The 20,427-nt window shown below is 41.1% G+C and overlaps 1 protein-coding gene across 1 annotated transcript; it reads right to left on the reverse strand.

Moving 5' to 3' along the window:
- Positions 1–15,465: 15,465 nt before the first annotated feature.
- Positions 15,466–17,551, reverse strand: LOC108259752 (gamma-crystallin M2). The gene is made up of 3 exons (XM_017459479.3): positions 17,125–17,551; positions 16,728–16,970; positions 15,466–15,806 (listed from the first exon to the last, which is right to left on the reverse strand). Exons 1-3 carry the CDS (start codon positions 17,302–17,304, stop codon positions 15,519–15,521), a joined length of 711 nt encoding a protein of 236 aa, XP_017314968.1. The 5' UTR covers positions 17,305–17,551; the 3' UTR covers positions 15,466–15,518.
- Positions 17,552–20,427: the final 2,876 nt, after the last annotated feature.

Here is a 20,427-nt window from a genome sequence, read left to right on the forward strand (position 1 = left end):
TTATTTATTTATTTGTCATTTATTTTAGCGGAACTTGTGTCACTTATCTGGAAATGATTCGATTAAAAAAAAAAAACCCTCCATGCTAGTGCAGCACAACATGGTTTAGCAGCAGTACTCAAGTAAAGATCACTGAACATCTTGTCCTCTTGAATACACAATATTTGTCGCTGGGCCAAGAAAAGTAGGAAGCCGTGCGAGACGGCGAGGCGAAGAAGCGAAACGCTGCCAAGTCGAAGAAGAAAAACAAAAGCCGGGTGAAACCACACTGCAAGAATTTTTTATTAACAAAACGCAGGCTAAATAATTTCGCTTTTTGTTTTTCATTGCTTCTCGCAAACACTGGAGATTTTATATACTATGCTGAGTATGATGGAAAAATTGGGAAATTGCGGCCCATTACAGTCAATCAAACCCCAGACTACAGAAAGGCTTTTACGGGCTCACGATGGCTTAGTGGTTAGCACCTCACGCCTCCAGGGTCGTGGGTTCGATTCCCACCGTGGCCCTGTGTGTGTGTGTGGAGTTTGCATGTTCTCCCCGTGCTGCGGGGGTTTCCTCCGGGTACTCCGGTTTCCTCCCCCAGTCCAAAGACATGCACGGTAGGCTGATGGGCGTGTCCGTAGTGTATGAATGTGTGTGTGTGAGTGTGCCCTGTGATGGACTGGCACCCTGTCCAGGGTGTACCCCGCCTCGTGCCCGATGCTCCCTGGGATAGGCTCCAGGTTCCCCGTGACCCTGAAGTGTATTAAGCGGTACAGAAGATGGATGGATGGAGAAAGGTTTTTACGTGTACTAGTTTTGTGAACTCAATAAAAAGTTCCTGTACGCTTTCTCATGACATTTTGAGAAACTTTACTCGCACATCTAATCCGCCATTTACGCCTCACTTACTTTTGAGCAAAATCGCTTATTTAGTATCGTAAACATTTGTAGCTCCGCCCCTCGGCTCTCGGAATCAATTACGGAGCTCTGACGCTGGAGACTCCTTCCATGAACGTTTAATGCCACCGTTCCAACGATTATACGTTAAAATGCTTCTTAAACTGTCTGTTTACGTAGAGCGTCTGTGGATGAGCTGTTGCTATGGGAACGATTTGCAGCTGACCGATCGAATCGGAGAATTACTGTAGTGATAGATTTGCACTTACCGGATAGATGTGAAATAAACCTCTCCTTACGGACAAACTTTACCATTTCAACGAAAACATTTCCTGAAAACATGATTTTGTCATGAATTCGACGTCATTTGAAGCAGCTAGCGTGCTAACATCAGGCTAAGAACTGCTAATATGGCTACCGGGTAGATCTTGGCAGAGAAATCTGCCTAGCAACGTCAATGTAATTACAGTAAATTATATTTTAGCGCAGACACTTACCTAAGACATGGGCTGTTTTACCTGCAATTTACTTGCCCATTTATTTGTTAGAAGTCAGGCCATATTTATATTCATAAATTATGGAACAAACCTGCTCTTTATTATATCCAGGAAGCTCCATATGGTCCCTCTTCAATCCTAGCACCTTTTAAAATAAGTGTAAATTACAAACTACGGTATATTGCAGAGCGAACGGACTGATTGCGAGCCTGCTGTGGATCCCAGGCATCTTTCCAACACCAGCTGTGACCTTCTGCTTTCATTAAGCTGCAGGATCTCGGCTAAAGATGATAATCATGATTAATCTGATAAATATGGAGGTGTTCAGTAGTTGGTATGAATTCACGAGTAATCAACTTGTTTCCGTGACGCACCTGCGATGCGTAAGGAAGTCTAGGAAAGTAAAGCAGCGCGTTTTCGCTAGCCGCTCCCACGTAGCGATCATGTCAGCTTTTCATAATGAGCTAATTGCCATAGCTAAAAGCACGGCATTGGATAATGTGTCATTTAGCACGCAGCTGTAACTCTAGTCGGGCCGTAAATGTATCATTTATTTCGTATTTATTAGGCTGTTTGTAAGCGTAGCTGAATACACGAGCAACGCTAACGTTATAATGGTGCTTTAATACATGCTAATTATGCTAAATAAAGCGGTGTATGAGGATGGAGTCGAAAGGGTTTTTCGCTTACACTTTAAATCACTACGCCGGGAATTTATCCCGATTTATTCAGTCTTTATTTTACAACCGCGTTCAGGGCAACAGAGATTTCACGTTTGGCCGTATAAAACGTGAAAACCCGTATTAAAATAATGAACAAATATCCGTTCTCACTTATGAAGTGATTTATTTCTGCGCGGTCACGTTTATTAATCGGCAGCCCAAAGCCCAGCATGAAATATAACTGCGTTCAGCATTGACCCGCTTTATTTATTTATCACTATTATAACCGATAGCGCGGTTGAATGAACGATTGAGCCGAGTAGACGGTGCAGTAAGTCAGTCAGTGAGTTGTGAGGAAGGCAGCGTTAAAAATACACTTTTAACTCTAGATCTTCTCACGTTTTTACATACGCTGTATCATTTGACTTTTGTTTTCTGAGCCGTTTATTTTTATTTGAAATTTTCAAATTACCCGCGGCTCTGTGTGTATCGTTATCATTATTATTATTATTATTATTATTATTATTATTATTATTAGTCATAGTATTATTAGAATTCTTTCAGTATTATTATTTTTTCCTCATGTTTATTTCATTTCAAAACATTTACTCACGTATATTTACTCTCCTGAACGCACCGTGTCATTTTGCCGCAGTAGAGCGTCTCTGCTCGTCCGTCCTCTCGGAGGGACTTTCGTCGAAAGTCAAAAATAAATAAATAAATAAATAAATACCTGCCTCTTCCTGTTCCTCGAGCTTCTGCGTGGGTGTATAAACCTGTAGAACAGATACTGAAGGTGCTTTTATTTATTTATTTATTTGTTTGTTTATTTATTTACTTATTTATTTATTTATTTGTGTTTGTCCCTTTTTTGTTTCCGCTGTTTGCTCTTAGCCCAGTGGTTCAGGACACGAGTGGACGGCTTAAACAAAGCTTTCTGGAGTGACCACGCATAATGAATTCACTGCTTTTGAGGAGTTACGCATCTGCATTGTTCTGCAGTCACACATGCACAGACACACACACACATACAGTAGATACACACACATCATGCTGAAACAGTGGGCGGGTGAATTTATCACTGATCGTTATGCTGTGAACGTGTAGGATGTGCCGAGACAAGACACAGTTAGACACGTACACTCTCACACATGTAATATGATGTAAAGTATGCATCCTGTCAGGATATTGGAAAGGACATGATCAGCATGACTTGCAGCATGATTTGCCTCTCTCTCTCTCTCTCTCTCTCTCTCTCTCTCTCTCTCTCTCTCTCTCTCTCTCTCTCTCTCTCTCCTTCATACACATGATTAATCTCCTCTTGTATGCACACACAACTAGATTTGGAAATACCGCATGTCTACACAAACATGCTGAATAATAGAACAGTTTCGAGCTCTAGAATTTTTTCTCTCTTTTCACAAATGTATGAAATAGGGGCGTAATGCAGCACCGGTATCCGTAACTGTGGCTACGTGATGCTCCAAATGTTCGCATCCGTATCCGTATTTGTATTTAAATCCAAAGTGGGCGTGGTCTAACCCGGAAGGGTTTCTCGTTGTTGTTTTTTTACAGAGAAAGACTGGAAAACACCTAGATGTAGAAATGGCAGCAGTGTCACCGTGGTTGTGCCAGCTCCTCAAACTCGGCTACATCTCTCCAGTTCATACACAGTCTGAACTAGAGATGTGTGCAGGTGTTTAAATCTCGTTTGCACATCATTAGTTTTGCTTGTACGTGCCTGCGATATCTTCTAACCAGGCTAGGAAGTTAGTAGAGCTCCATACGTCTCTGTTTGTCCTGCAAGCTTTATACTCATGCCTGCATTACCTTGTGTCCTGCGGGATCTTAGTTCCAATGGGATGCATTTCTTTAAAACTATCTGCCTGTGTAGGTCCACCTTGTGCTGCCAAAACATCTCTTATCCGTCGAGGCGTGGACTCCACAAGACCTCTGAAGGTCTGCTGTGGTGTCTGGCAGCAAGACGTTAGTAGCAGATCCTTTAAGTCCTGTAAGTCGTGAGGTGGGGCCTCCGTGGATCGAAATGGTTTGAGTATCCCACAGACGCTCGATCGGATTGAGATCTGGGGAATTTGGAGGCCGGGTCAACACCTTGAACTCTCTGTCGTGCTCCTCAAACCGTTCCTGAACAATTTGATGTAGATGTAGGAGCTGATAGAGGGAGATGGACAGATAGAGAGAAGGATGGACGATAATGATCGTAAGCAGGCATGGATTGGGATATTGAACTGGCCAGTAGAGAAGGATTGAGCTGGTGCAGAAAAATAGAGACCATATCTCAAGATTCAATCCACACAAGAGCTGTAAGAATCAGAAAGCCAGATTGGAATTTTCAACAAAATAAAAACACAGAGATGACCCACAAAAGTGCTGGAAACAAGATGAACCTCTACCGAAGGGATGGCAAGGCCAAAGTGTGGAGAAAGAATGGATCTGCTCAAGATCCGAAACATAGAAGCTCATAAATCAAGCATGGTGGAGGTAGTGTCATCGATGTTTATTGATGATAGAACTCATGATGGTAGCAGTAGAATCTACTCGAATAGGGAGAAATTTCATCAAGCACCAAGACAATGACCCAATCGCAGTGCCAACACAACAAAGGACTTCATTAGCGGGAAAAAGTGAAAGGTTTCAGACTGGCCAAGTCAATCATCAGACCGTAACCCACTTGCTTACAGTTCTTGTAATCAGTAGATATGCAACCAAATAGTAAGTGTTATTTACATAAAGACTATCTGTCCCTATACTTTTGCTCATCTAAAAAAATTGAATGGTCTGCCCCCAAAGGTGCCATGTTTTAAGTTTCCTAACACATCTAGATGTAAATATTAGGAAATGAGACCTGAAATTCCGATCTATCGTCTCATATTCATCTTTTGCTCTCGACCACAGATGTCTTCAATGTATAGCGAATTGGCCTTGCTGTTCCAATACTTTCAGAGGGGACTATACATGGTACAGAAGGATGGATAAAGGTATTGTAAGCCGGTAGAGGAAGACGGATGGACAGATGGGGGATATCTTCCCCGGCTGGACATTGAGCTGGTTTAGCGTGTATAAAGGACAGATGGAGGGAGGAACAGTAAGCAGGCTCTAGAAGAGGCTGGGTGTAGGGATAGTGAGATGACGGAGAATGACAAACAGAAGGGTAGTGAGGATGGATGGATAGGGATTGGGTAAGGGAATAGGGAGATGGTAGGGTTAGATGGATGGAGGTATAGTAAGATGGTAGAGCACGGGAGAGAGCTAATGGAATGTGATGGATTGTGAGATGCTAGAAGAAGAAAGATGAATGGAAATATAGTGAGTTGGTTGACGTTTATGGATGCAGAGAGTGAACCAGTAAAAGAGGATGGAGGAAAGGATGATGGATGGACCAGTAAAGAAGAGGATAAAAAAGTAATACAGAGCTGAGAGAGAAGGGTGGACAATGGGCTGGGAGAAAATAGACAGATGAAGAGTGAGATAATGGAGGAGGACGAATAGAAGGATCGTGCGCTGGTAAAAGAGGATGGACGGATAGAGGACGGGTTCATGAATCGGAAGATGCTAGGGTTAGATGGTAAAGGAAGATGGATGGAGGGATAGTAAGCACGTATAGAGGATGGACCGATGGAGGGATAGTGAGCTCAAAGATTGAGGATGGATGGAGGGATGGTGAGTGAAGTGGATTGGTAGGGCATGAGAAAATCAGACAACCATAAATGGGGTTCGAAGAGAAACTAACCTCGTTCCCACTTCTTTTTTTAACAGAGACCACGCTGAGCAAATCCTGGGATGAAGGTCATCTGAGCTACAGTGTTCAGCATTCCAAACCCCATGGTAAAGTCCCCACCTCTTCAGCTCAGCCCGGTGATTTATTTCCCTGACATGGCCTTAATGCTTTCTGAGTTTTCCCATACACCATAGAGGACGTTCTGGCAAATCCAAAACTCGTAAGATCACGGACTTTGCACACCCTGTACTCTAACATTATCCAGTCAAAAGTGAAAAGAGTCATCTGTAAACGACTTCTTCTGTTATCCTACTGCTAGAAAAATATGGCGCCCTTGTGTGAATCCATTCGCACGAGTTTTCGAGTCTTCTGTATTCATACACTGGTGAGAAAACAAACCATTCATCATGCTTTTGTTTTCTGGCTCGTATAAATAATGCAGTGGAGCTCGGCTAAGTGCATCTGTTTGCTGTCACATGTCTAACGCGTCCTACCGTACCCAGCTGGCCAGATTTTGTTCGTTTGTTCGCTTGCATTAATCAGTTCTCCGTAGGCATAGACGTGGACCGGATTTGCACTTTGGGTCCATTTTACACTGACAGCAGATGCGAAATGAGGACATGATCCTTCCTACATCACATTAATGCATTTTTATTATTACAGAAACCTCTGGAGGTAAGTGTTACCACCGACATTTTATGTTTTCTACCCTAGAGCTCTGTGGCTGAACTCTATATTTCAGTCATAAGGTAAGTTGCTTGTCATTGAGTTGTTTGTGATTAGTTAGACTGTTTAATTATTTTATTGTCCGAATGTCCTGGTATAGTGTTGGCCATGGTGGAATAATGGACGCAAGCTATCAAACGGTTTAAGAAATTGGGAAGACGTACAGAAAGACCTTGAAAGATGCATCAACAGTAATATAGCCAAGTTAAATCAATATTTTCTAAAAAAAAAAAAAATTCTTAAAAAGTCTTTATATTCACCATTCCCTCAAGTTTCCACTCCCTTGACATCCCCTCGCTCTCAACTTTCCCAATTCGCTCACCTTCCAGTTCTCTCAACTTTCCCATTTCCTCAACTTTCCCAGTTTCCTCAACTTCCAATTCATGAACGTCCAATTCCCCCACCTTCCCCTTTCCCTTGTCCTTTCCCATCCCCTTGACTTTCATTTTCATCTTCTTTTAAATTATATTCTGTTACATTTGACCAAAAGGTAATGTTTTATAACCAGAGATTACTGGGATTTTAATATTTCAGGGAATCCTTAAGAAACTGTCAATCACACGAAACTCTGATTTTCGAAGATCCAATGTCTTAAAAACCCGAACTGGCACAATAAAAACGAGTTAGTTTGTTTATTTATTTATTTATTTATTTATTTATTTATTTAAAGGGCAGGCAAATTGACATAGCTCTCAGAAACCTGTGATGCTGAAAACTATGATGTTTATCATTCCCACAATTTATCACACCATTACACACCATTTTCATCCCATTTTCCCAAAGTTATTAATATAAAATGCACATTTTTTTTTTTTTTTTTTTTTTGCATCTAGGTCTGCCAGGAAAGCCTATATCCCTGCAGTCATCCATATTTAATACATCTCTATAATAATATATGGCAGTAGTAATATATGACTTCTCTACATTCATCTCGACGGAATTCTATAGTGCAGCTGTCCATCATTAATTATTTACGGGCCTTCTTTCTTACTTATGAAATGGATTTAATGGCGTAATAATGCACAGCATTCATCAGCATTGGTCGTTCAACCTTATGATCCTGGACTCATGTGTATTTATTCGTGTTTGTATGTGGGTGTGCGTTTTGTGGTACTATGTGTTGCGACTAGCCTGGGTTGTCATGTACTGTACTTGAGGATAAATAACACCCTTGGCTGAAGGATTTAAGAGGCTAAAGCTTTTTCATTACACTTGGTTTACACATTTAAAACATTCCTCTACTAAAACAATGCACGCAATCTTTACTCTGTGTTGCTTTTAGTGCAACATAAAGAGGTGGAGAAGAAAAAAGAAAAAAATCTATACATAGACCTCCGCCGTCCAACATCGTGCGACCGGGCAATTACAAAGCACTTTCAATGGAAAAAAAGATGCAATTACTGAATACCGAAGCCTGATAATTCGCTTCATATTCATCCGTCTCAAGGTTTCCTTTTCTTCCTTTCTATTTGATTTGATTTGATTTTCCCTCTCGTTCATCCACGTCGCTCGCATGATTTGAACATCGGCCTGAAGCGAACGGACAGCTATTCAGTGTGCTTTGCAAATCCTTCTTTTCGGGGTGAATGCGTGCGATCTCTGCGCGCAAAACCCGACACGAAGGTCAACATGACTACCTGCATACTGAAGCTAGCATAAAGAATGTTTTTGACATTTTATAACACGGCTCTGCATCTGATTCTACACTGCTTTCGACCCGGGATACTGCAGGACGACGTACTCTGACCTGGCCGAATTACTTATTTATTTATTTGTGTGTTTGTTTATTTTAGCGTTTGGCGTAAGTGCTGCCGTGTTAGCAGTGTTATTAGTTCAGCATCTTTCTTTCCCACCTCTCGGTGTTAACTGCTTGCTCAGTGGTAATTACATCTCTTATCCTGTCTTAAAGAGACACCCCCATGCCTTAATTAAAAGGCTCTGCTTTCACTCGGCCAATTCCTAATCAATTAGCTGAACGATAAAATATGTTGACTAATGTGCTGACAGCTTGGCTTTACTCACTCGCTTCAACATTCTCACTTCGACATTCTCTCACTGTGTGTCTCGCTTTCTCCTAGGTCAGGCAGTAGCATGCAAAAAAACAAAAAAAAAATACGTGGCGAGCCCAGAAGGTATTTATTTATTTATTTATTTATTTATTTATTTATTTATAATACATAGTGGACATTGATTAAAATGTTTACACAGAAACGACACCGACGTCCTACTTTCCACCATTTATGATGTATTCGTTTACAAATAATAAAGGTTAACGCTTTACAATAGGTCATTAGTTTCCTCAATTTTTTTGCATTGGTTTCCCATGGGTTTTTTTTTGGTTTCCCATGGGTTTTCTTGCATTGGTTTCCCATGGGTTACACTGTAAAACCGGATAAGTTCATTTAACTCAAAAAATTTGAGGACACTAATTAGCTCCAATTTTTAAGTCGATAAATCAAGTTCTTTAAGCCAAATTCCAATTAAATATAACAAAAATTGAACTCAGACTTTGTAATTTAAGTGTATTTGGCTTGAAGAAATTGATTCATCAACGTAAAAATTTTGAGGTAATTAAATGAACTCATCCGGTTTTACAGTGGGGGGTGGGAACAAGTCACATGGTAATGGGCTGGAGCTGAACACTGCAACATTCAGCACATAAACGCATAAATACAACAAATGCGGTCTTCTCTCCTGACATCAGTGTCTGACCTCACTAATGCTCTCGTTGTTGAATGAACAAATCCCTACAGCCATGCTCCGAAATCTAGTGGAAAGCCCATAAAAGAAATTATCACAGCAAAGAGGGACGAAATTTGGAATGAGATGTTTAACAAGCACATGTGGGCATGATGGTCTGGCCTGGTGTCAACTATGAACGTTAAATAATGTGGCGTATTACTTGTGCGGTGGTTCCCGGTACAGCAGTAACGATTTATCCATATTTAAACCCCATTGACCAATCTATCAATCGAGTAGTTTCTAGAAATTTCCCACAGATTTACAAGTCTTGTTAAGGTCGATTATCTTCAACGCCAAGCAGCCAAGCACGTTCACAGCACAGCTGATTTAGCCACACGAACCACATTTAGCCACATGACTAGCATGAATAGAGTCTCTTGTGTAAATACTCCTGCCAGAGATTTACGAACGCACTTGTTCATATCCGGCACAAGAAACATCTCTCCAATTTCGGTTTTGGGACGATCGTGGTGACACCAGTTATCCAGGACGCTTGTTTACAGCAGAACATTCGCCGCATAGGTTTCTAAGAACGTGGTCGGGTTCTTTCTTCTTTAAGCGTCTCAAGCGTCATCGCCGCCATAGCAGCAATTAGTGACGCTAAGTGTGATGGCATTAATGCGATGTCCTTTGGTATTGAAGTGTCTCTCTACTGGAAATGAGAAATCCTTCATTTAGACGTGCGGTGATGCTCTAATACGGTGTGAGTCGTTATACAAGGGCTCTTTAATAGTAAACGCTCCACGGCATTCTGGGAATGGCTTCAGAAGCACGTTGTAGAGAGTATGTAGAATCTCTAAATGCAGTTTTATTCCACTAAAGGTTCAGTTATATAATATTCTTTGCTGGCAAAGATAAGTTCGGATAAGTGATTAGCATGAACAAATTGTTAGCTCTTGACTAGCGTGAAGGATGCTTGACTAGCTTGACTAGCGTCATGTCTGACGTCTGGCTTTTTCTCTTTTTTTTTTTTTTTTTTTAAACAACCATGTCATCAGTCATCAGAGGGTAAATAAAAGTCTCTGAAAGTCTGTGCAAACTATTCACTTTCTGAGTTAACATCTCTAGCCTTGTAGCTAGTCTCTGGTCCGATGAGCTTCATTCAGCTTAATCACGTACAGTACATAAATGTGTGCGATTGAATAAACAGCAACAGAGGTTCCACTACAGAAGCTGCGACGTCGTTTCATGTTCAGAAAACTTGAGTCGCTGAAATGAAGCCAGATGTTGATTTTTTCCCCCAAGTCCTCGGTACGGTACTTTGCTGGGTCTGCATCTGGACCATGGTGTGCCGTTTGATAACCCATGGTTATCTCGGTGGTTCCCACAGGTGAACAAACTGAAGAAGATATTCTTTAATCCAACGCTAAAATAACATTAGAGAACATTGGAAGAACATTTCTTAGTTCCTCTAAAAACCTTGTGGTCCATGATTCTTCAGACATTCTGCTTGGTACGACAGTAGATCATTTCCACTACGAAGATTCTTTCACGTGATGAAATATTTATGGAGGGGACGTCAGGAAATGGTTGGGTCTTCAGGAAACATGGTCTTTCTATGAAAGGTTCTCTTTTGTGAAGGACCAGTTGTATTTCGGAGCGTATGTGTCTCCCATCTCTCTCAACAGTCCCCACTAAACTTCCTTTCGTTTTTGGGTCCGGTTTTCTTTTTCTTCCCGCTCACTCGTTTCCCAGCTTCCCCATTACGAGCAGTTTGTTTGATCTTGTAAACATTTCTTCACATGATTTAACGTCCCCCCCCGACCGCATTCTGTGCTGGTGTGTACTCATCGTGGCCGTGGCTCATATTTCTCATTTATAATGGTTATTTTGCGATTCTCCGCGCTCCTCTCGCCGCCTACTTCCTGCTGAAACATCACATTCGTGGACGAGATGAGCCGCTTCCTCACAGACCTGAATGCAAATTTAATATCACCTTCTCCCTTCTGTCCGACGTGCGCCGCCTTAGTCAGTATTTATTGGTCTGAGGAATGAGGATTTGTTTGTTTGACAAATTTTCAGCGCAAGTCGATTTCGCCGCCGTCTTTTTCAGACATGCAAATGGGACAAGGCAATTTAGGACTAACAAATTCAGTCCTCTGCCTCTATTTTCCTGTTTTAAGCTTTTTTCGAGCTCATTTAAATATCTCAGGGAACCATTTGTGACTTTTTAAACATGTTTAATCACAAAACGCAAACAAGCTAATCCTTAAAAATGTGAAAAGTCTCATAGTGCCAGCATCGCTGTATTTTATCATGTTTAAACCACAGGCTCTGAAATCCCATAGTGATTTCCGTGTGCACTGAAATCCCACAGTGCATCACTTAACTGATGTCACATACTGTATGGTTTGTGATTTAGGACGTGTCCTGGTCGATAGTATGACTTTTGCAATGGTGTCTGCATGGCCTTTGTAGTGAATACGGTCTACGTTTTGGGACGCATCCAGATTTGACTTATATTGATATTGATATTGATACTATACTATAAAACGAATAAAGTGCTTGGTTTGGGACACGTCCACAATAGACTGATGAGACACTTGCAGTGGTGTTCTTGACGACTATACAGTGAATATGATTCATTAAATTGGGACACAACCATGGTAGGTTGATTATGGGGGTTGTTTTTTTTTGCGGGGGGGGGGGCTTATTTAGTGGGCAGAATGTTTAATTTATACTTGTGATTGTGTTTATGTGGCCTACCTAGTGAGTAGAGTGTGTGGTTTGGGACACGTCCACAGTTTACCGATGGTGAGACGCTCGTGATGGTGTTCATGTGGCGTATATTGGTAATAAGGTTTGGTTTGGGACACATCCACAATGGACTGATTATAGTGCCATGTTCAGGATGGTGTTTTAGTGCCCTATATTGTGAATAGACTGTGTGGATTGGAACATGCCCACAGTAGACTAATTCACAATGGTTGTTAATGTCACTGCACCATCAGATAATGATGAGCAAAGAATGTAGGGTACAAAATCCTTCCATTGGAACCTGAACCTGAATACCATTCTGTTCATTGGGGGGGGGGGGGGGGGGGGGCTGTGATATAGAGAACAGTAAAAAAATAGCGACATTTCAAATACTAAACCAGGCCCTGTAAATCTCACAAGGCTTCATTTATCGTCTATTTCCGATCCTGTAGACGTGCGTGAAGCGATCAGCACTTGGGTAAGTGTTAGGAGACAGATTACAGCAAAAATCTGAACTGGCTGGAGGTCCATGAGGACTGAGAGCAATTTTCTCCACCTCGCTCCATAACAGTCCAATGGACTTTGGCTTTTCCTCCATTTTACACGGTCAGGTGCTCTTCGCTCGGCCCTGAGGTCATTTCTCCTGTAGTTTCCATCAAAGGGATGTGTCAGTAATCCATCATCATTCTCACGCTGTGGCAGACGAGTCCCTTTAGCACGGTGTCTGCTCGAGTTTTAAGGTTCACACGGGACCCAAAAGGCTCGGTCTGAAAACGTACGAGCGCCAGAAATGAAAACATCACACTACATGGTATAAATACCGTAAAATAAACGTGATCATCACGTGATTTTAACCGTCACATGCAAAGAGACAACTGCAGAATTATTGGCACCCTTCGTGAAATCATAAAAATGGGCAAAAATACAAATATTGTGGTTTCATGTGAACAAAATGGCAGTGAGAGTAACCTAAATGATGCAAATTAGAGGGTTTTTTTCCAAGTTGTTCCTTTGGGAGAGCCATTCATATTAATAGAACCATTTAGAACCCTTTTAGAACTCAATTGCCTTCTGAACCATATTCATCAACGTTGCTTCACATGTTTTTTCTCCCAGACTTCCTTTCTTTTGTATTATGATTATTATGGCCTTATTTGTGTGTCGTGATATTTAATTATAGGTAATTATATATAATGTACATTCTGCATTTGATTATTTTTCACTTTGTTTCTTTTTGTTTGGTTGTTTTGGTTGTTTGGTGTTGTTGTCATTAGTGGTTAGCACGTTCGCCTCACGCCTCCAGGGTCGGGGGTTCGATTCCCACCGTGGCCCTGTGCGTGCGGAGTTTGCATGTTCTCCCCGTGCTGCGGGGGTTTCCTCCGGGTACTCCGGTTTCCTCCCCCAGTCCAAAGACATGCACGGTAGGCTGATTGGCGTGTCCAAAGTGTCCGTAGTGTATGAATGGGTGTGTGAGTGTGTATGTGATTGTGCCCTGCGATGGACTGGAACCCTGTCCAGGGTGTACCCCGCCTTGTACCCAATGCTCCCTGGGATTGGCTCCAGGTTTCCCGGCGACCCTGAAGAAGGAGTAAGCGGTAGAAGATGGATGGATGGATGGATTATACTGCCTTGATAAATTTACCTAAAAGTGTCAAACGTAATTATTTTGGTGTGCAATTCTGACCATTCTTTTAAAGCGTGCCAATATTTATGGAATTGATTTTTATTAGTGTTGCATATGCTGTTTTTTTTTTTTTTAAAGGTCGCTGTCTAAACTTTTATCATTGTTTATAATTAAGCAATATCGCACAGGCAAGAGTAAGCAAGAGCGTACTGAATATTGGCACGGCTACTGATATTCAGTATAATCGCTGAATCGTCCAATCAGATTAGCGAACTGTTGTATAACATTAACATATAGTATATTGTCTCTTCTAACGTGCTGTGTTTGTGACACGTAGCTAAGTCTTGATTATATTTCTCGTGTATTTTGGTTGATTTTAGTTAGTCATGTATCGTCAGGTAGTGTTACATCAGCTAGCTTTTAGCTAGCTTTCGTATTATAGCTAGCGGGTTCCTAGTTAGCTAACGTACACTTCCAACAAGTTTTACATAGCGCTTGTATAGCTACAGAAGCTAGCTTCCTAGCATAGCTGCCTGTCAGTTTGTGCCAAATTAGCGCGGAAATAATGTCTAGCAATCTGTAATTACAAGTTACACACACCAAAGTATGTCCTGAAGTGTTTATATCTGTTAAAGAACACGAGTATACTTTTATCCGTTTACAGTTACAGTTATAAACGTGTGATGTGCAGCTGCACCACTGTCAGTGCTGCTGTTGCTCGAACGCTGTTGAGTGGATAACACTGAACCAGTCGAAGCTAAAAGGTGATCGATACGCCTGCAGGTGTTTTATGGGAAATTGGAGAGCAGTGGTTCAGAGCAGAGACTCATTACAGAGTCACTGCAGAACTGCTTAGTGATTAGTTTAGAGCACCGCCGTGGCCAGGGAGAAAAAAATCAGTGAAATTCCGTAATGGCTGTCAGAGGCCAGGGTTAAATGTTTGTCTATAGCATGTGCCGTTATCTCGTTATAACATCTCGGCTAATCCGACGACTCGGCCGCTTCACCGCCGCAGTCACGACAGCGGATCTCCAAAACGTCTCCGAAAGGTTTTAAATTAGCATTCGTCTCACACGGAAGATGAAACATCTATGGAGCCTGGGAAAATATTGCCTTTTTCATTTTACAGATTCGTTTTGGGTTTTTTTTTTTGGTGTTTTTTTTTTTTTTGGTGTTGTTGTTTTATGAGGTTTATATTTTATTTGGTCGTCTGCCCTTTATAAATCCACGATGAAAAATAGATTTATTGCAGAACAAATAAAAAACAGAAAACAAAGAAAGAAAACAACAAGAAGGGGGGTTGTTAGACTTTTTAAAAAAATAATAAAAAATTCCAAAAAGACCTACGTGATCCTTTAGTTTACAGAACAAAGAGCGCAAATTATTGAAACATTAGGTGCAATATAAATGAACTGTATATTTGATTCATTTTAAATGGTTTAATTTCTGAACGTTCCACCCACCTAGAACTTAATTGGGTTTTTATATATATATATATATATATATATATATATATATATATATATATATATATATATATATATATATATATATAATTAAAATTGGTTAACATTAAAGTTAACATTATTTATATTTTTTATCTATTGTATGTTAAATTGTCAACTGTTGATTATTTTCCTACGATTGCACACCATGACGTGTTTTACTCCTCTTATAATAATTGAAGTGAAGATTTAACGTTTAAAATATCTTTAAATTAAAATACGTTTACTAAATGATGACTCCAAATTAAGGACTCTGAGGACCATATGTCTCCTGTATACACCGTGTCTAGAAATGATGTATAATTTATATAATTGCAAATCTTTTTTTTTTTTTAGCATCTCATCATCGATCAGTGTCGTCAGCTGATAAAGAAGACAGAAATCTGTCAAATTCTCCTTTCATTCGCTTTATTCGAGACTCACGAGATCGAACATGAAGTGGTTTTAGTTATACCAGGAATCCATGATGCGCCTCATGCTCATACACCTCATGCCGCTCATTCCCATCATGTGCCTGTAGTTCCGGTACTGTCCGGGACCGAAGTACCACATCCTGCCTTTGTAGTGAGGGAACTCGTACATGAGCCAGTGGCCGTCCATCACGTGGCACGACATGCAGCCTTGAGACCAGCTATAACGATCCATGAAGGAGTCGCAGTCGTCAGACATCTCCATCATCTGGCCCATGAAGTTCTCCCTGGGGTAGATCTTCATCCTGTAGGGGCCGCTGTGCTGTTCAAGCAAAGGAACACACACACAGGCTATAATTCTGAATTTTAGTAACAATTCTATACAATTCTACTACTAGAACGACTAGAAGGAACGATTTTAAATTCGAGTAGATAATATTATCACGTCGTGCACCGAGACGTTTATTAGGAAGCGAGAATTTGTGAAATGACTTTCTATTAGTTTCTATATAAATAAAAAAATAAAATAAGGATAAAAAAAAATAAAATAAAGATCTACAGTGATTTAAATGATAATACATTCAGTTCAATGAATTAAATTCAGAAATTGCGGTTTACAAGCTTCAAGAGAAACACACACATTGTTTAAATTAAATCAATGAAATGAAATGATTCAAGCGGTATTTTGTAGGCAGAAAATTTTTTTTAAAAAATACCGTTCAAACGTTTCCAATTATCAATTTTAAAACCCTACGTAAATTCAGGGACTTTAAACGGATCACGTTTTGTGAATTCCCGGAGCACTTAGCGCGCTTAGGATGTTTTGAATTCTGCATTCCGATTGGTCAGAAGGTGTCGATTCGTTGTCCGTGACAGGTTTATATTAACGAGCTTGTTCTGATGTTATCGGGACGTTTCTATAGTAACCGCTCGTTCACAGAGACTCGCGCACTGGATGCTCGGATTGAGAAGGTTCACACGGTTTTAGAAGTCTTCTGTAAGGGGACGTTTCTGGAACATTTTGGGAAGGAGTCTCCAGTGTCAGAGTCGTTTGTAAGAGTCGGAGGTAAAGCCGTAACTTTGCGCTTTGCGGTTTCTCGGTAACGTGACAGACAAGCCGTGTGGGGTTTCTTATTAACTTATGAATTAATAAGCTGTTTGTAGCTGCTATAACGTAAGTGGGAACAGGAAGAGGAAATAAATGACGATGTTTTTCCAAAACATAAGGAACATTAAATGATACCATGGGGATCCAGCGGCAGGAGCGGATCCAACCGTTCATCCCCCACGTGCCGATGTAGTCGTTGTACTCGCCCTTCCTGAGGAAATACTGGTTGCCCATGAAGTTGGGGCGATCGTACACCATCCAGCAGCCGCTCTCCACTCGGCACGAGTAACAGCGGTTCAGGTAGGAGGACATGTTGGGGCAGTTGCCGCTGCTCTCCCAGGAGCGCCCCATGAAGTTCCTGTCCTCATAGAAGATGATCTGTTGAGGGAAAAACCGTACGAGTGGAACGTTATCATTCAGTACAAACGATTAATCCAGATCTTTTAATACTCTTCTGATCCCGATGGGTCAATTCACAGCTCTCAAGCAGCTTTCAACAACAAGTCGAGCGAATTTATTCCGCGCTTCTTACCTTTCCCGTGCTCATTTTGGCTTCTTTCCGTTCCGTTCCGTTCCGTTCCGTCCGTCGGATCCGTTCCCGCCCGTTGACTGACGCGCAGTTCTGCCTCACTTTAACCCCCTCGCATTTATACCTCGTCCCGGCCAAAAAGACCCGTGCCTCCTTTTGTTTAAACTCCTGAGCCAGCAACATGGAGCCGTAGGGCTTTCTGTACCATACAAACACGTCAGACTCGGGCACGCTTACAGCAACACAATACGGCGGTGTGTTTGTCACAAACGTTCTTTATGCTCTTTACATCTCACAGGCGCTTTATAAACAGTACTGCAGACCGCACGCATCTTTGTCACAGGTTCGTTTGAACGGATTTATTCGAATCGTAGCTACACTGAACTTTCACAACACGTTCATAAGCACTGAATATATAACTCTTTCAGTTCATACGGCTAGATAAAGTGCACCGAGATTACAGGCTCTGTGTAGTACACGACTTGGTCTTGGTCGGAATGAGAGAAAATACACCGGGCCTAACGTCCGTGACACCTTCATAAGCGCCGCGTAAACGTCAGACGAGTCGGGACAGCAGCGGTTTCGTGTACCGTACGACCGTTTCGACAGAAATGAGTCAAATCCGTAGAGTAGCTACGTCGAGCCTTTATAACGCGTTCATAAGCATTTTTAGAAGGATCGTATCGGCGACGTTAGAGGATTTATGTAGCTAATACATGACTTTTTGCATTAAAGAGGAAAAAAAAAAAAAAAAGAAGAGTTTTCATTTATCTTGCTGGATTAACTGTTCCAGTCTCGTTTTTTATGTAAATATCCTTTTTATTTTTGTTTGCTTTTTAATTAGTGATCATTTATTTAGAGGGTACCTGCATCGGGCCCTCATAACACATCCATAAGCGCTGCATACACATTAGACACGTCATTAGAACTCGTGATGTGAGATTAAGTGGTGGGTCAGTGGTTAAAGGGTCTGGGTTACCGATCAGAAGGTCAAGAGAAGGTCAGGAGAAGGTCAGGAGTTCAAGCCCCAGCACTGCCGAGCTACCACTGTTGGGCCCTTGGGCCAGGCCCTTAACCCTCCCCTGCTCAGGTGTATAAATGAGATAAATATAATATTACGGCCGAGTGCCGAAAACGTAAACGTGATAATCCGGTGTAAAAAGCGACGCAGTTAGATGCTAAAAGTCTTCTAATTTAATCAGATTTATTGCGTCGTTTCAGTTTAAAGTGTTTGTTTGTTGGTTGTTTTTGACTTTTATTTAGTTTTTTTTTTTTTGAAGTTTGATATCAAGATCTCCGAAGGGATCCGAGGCAGATCGGCGTGTACGTCAAATACGACTGGAATTAAAAGATCGATAAAAGACATTAAGTGTTTATTGCGGTGTTACAAAGGAATTGCTTTCAGTAATTTAATTTATTCGAGGGAGAAAAGCAAGCGGGAATCAAGCTGGTGTGTGTGTGTGTGTGTGTGTGTGTGTGTGTGTGTGTGTGTGTGAGAATTTCCTCATTTCCAGTAACATGAAAGATTACTTACGAGGCTTTTTTTCTGCCACTCGATGCAGTTTTTACACATTTTATAGAAGAAAAAATAAAAACAAGAGCAAAAACATTTCCCTTAAGTGCATACATTTAGGATGAGGGTTATTTTTGCGTGTCGGTGCGTTTGTGTAAGGCGTGTGTGTGTGTGTGTGTGTGTGTGTGTGTGCAAACCGTGCTTTATTGAGTTTGTGAAATTCAATCACAGTGAAATCTCTCAGTATTAGCACCGAAATGAAAATAGGAAATTGGGCTAAGCCTAGCGCACCTCCGTAACACACGCGTTCGAGTTCCGCAGAGCGTTTTTTTTTCCTCCGACCCGCGTGTCGTCTGTTAGACACCGTGTGTTAGATAAGTACTTCATGTTATCTAGTGTGGGGGGAAAAAAACTAATAAATCTCTCATACACTCGGCTGGATTTTTTAATTAACCTCTTTACAGTCAAAGCAATTTCAGGTGTTTTCTTAGAGGAATTTTTTTTTTCCATCGTTCCTGCGTGGGGTTTGTGTATAAAACTGGGGTCATGGCTGGAACGTGACTTTATCAACGTGACGCATTGATTCTGGGAAATAAAATATTTTTGTTTTTCAGCTCAAAGTTGAATTTTAGTTAATTGCATTTTTCTATGAAATGATTCTTTAAATGCTCAGGAAGCAGGAACTTCACAGAAACTTCTCAAGAAGCAGGAACTTCTCAGGAACTTCTTAGGGACTTCTCAGGAAGCAGGAACTTCTCAGGAACTTCTTAGGGACTTCTCAGGAAGCAGGAACTTCACAGAAACTTCTCAAGAAGCAGGAACTTCTCAGGAACTTCTTAGGGACTTCTCAGGAAGCAGGAACTTCTCAGGAACTTCTTAGGGACTTCTCAGGAAGCAGGAACTTCACAGAAACTTCTCAGGAAGCAGGAACGTCTCAGGAACTTCTTAGGGACTTCTCAGGAAGCAGAAACTTCTCAGGAACTTCTCAGGAAGCAGGAACTTCTCAGGAACTTCTCAGGAACTTTTCAGGAACTTCTTAGGGACTTCTCAGGAAGCAGGAACTTCTCAGGGACTTCTCAGGAAGCAGGAACTTCTCAGGAAGCAGGAACTTCTCAGGAACTTCTTCTCAGGAAAGATGACGTCTACTCAAGTGAAGAATTCGACTCAAGTTTTATCAAGTCTATCAATAAAGTCATTTTTTAAAAAAGAGTTTACAAGTTTACTTAAATATTATTTTTATTGTCGCATCACATGTTGTTTTTGGGTGTGTGTGTGTGTGTGTGTGTGTGTGTGTGTGTGTGTGTGTGTGTGTGTGTGTGTGTGTGTGTTTAATTTAATGTACTTGGTGTAATTTCATGCAGCTTGGACACAGAGCTTCATAAATATTTCAAGCCTCCTTCAGTCGGGATTGATGTGAGAGATGTGAGAGATGAGAGAGATGTGGAAGCAAGATTTTACAGTCATATATAAAAATACATTTTAAAAAACCTTCTTACCATAAATTTGAAAGAAAAGAAAAATATCAGCGCGGAAATAAGGAGTTAATCATCTAGCTAATTATCGACGTGAAGTTATTTTTGTACCATGGCGTAGTGTATGAAAGCAGCTCGCGTCCTAAATACTAAATCCACTCATTCCGTCATCATGACCCCAGAATTATGTCCTCACACTAACTTCAAAAAATAATAATAACAAAACGATGAGACGGAATGATCCAGTCACGGCAAATTATTCCGAACTTTTCTGATTCGTGAATATACGCGATGTGTTTCTTCTGTAGATAAAACACACAG

Source organism: Ictalurus punctatus, chromosome 28, assembly GCF_001660625.3.
Source record: "Ictalurus punctatus breed USDA103 chromosome 28, Coco_2.0, whole genome shotgun sequence".
Lineage (NCBI taxonomy): Eukaryota > Metazoa > Chordata > Actinopteri > Siluriformes > Ictaluridae > Ictalurus > Ictalurus punctatus.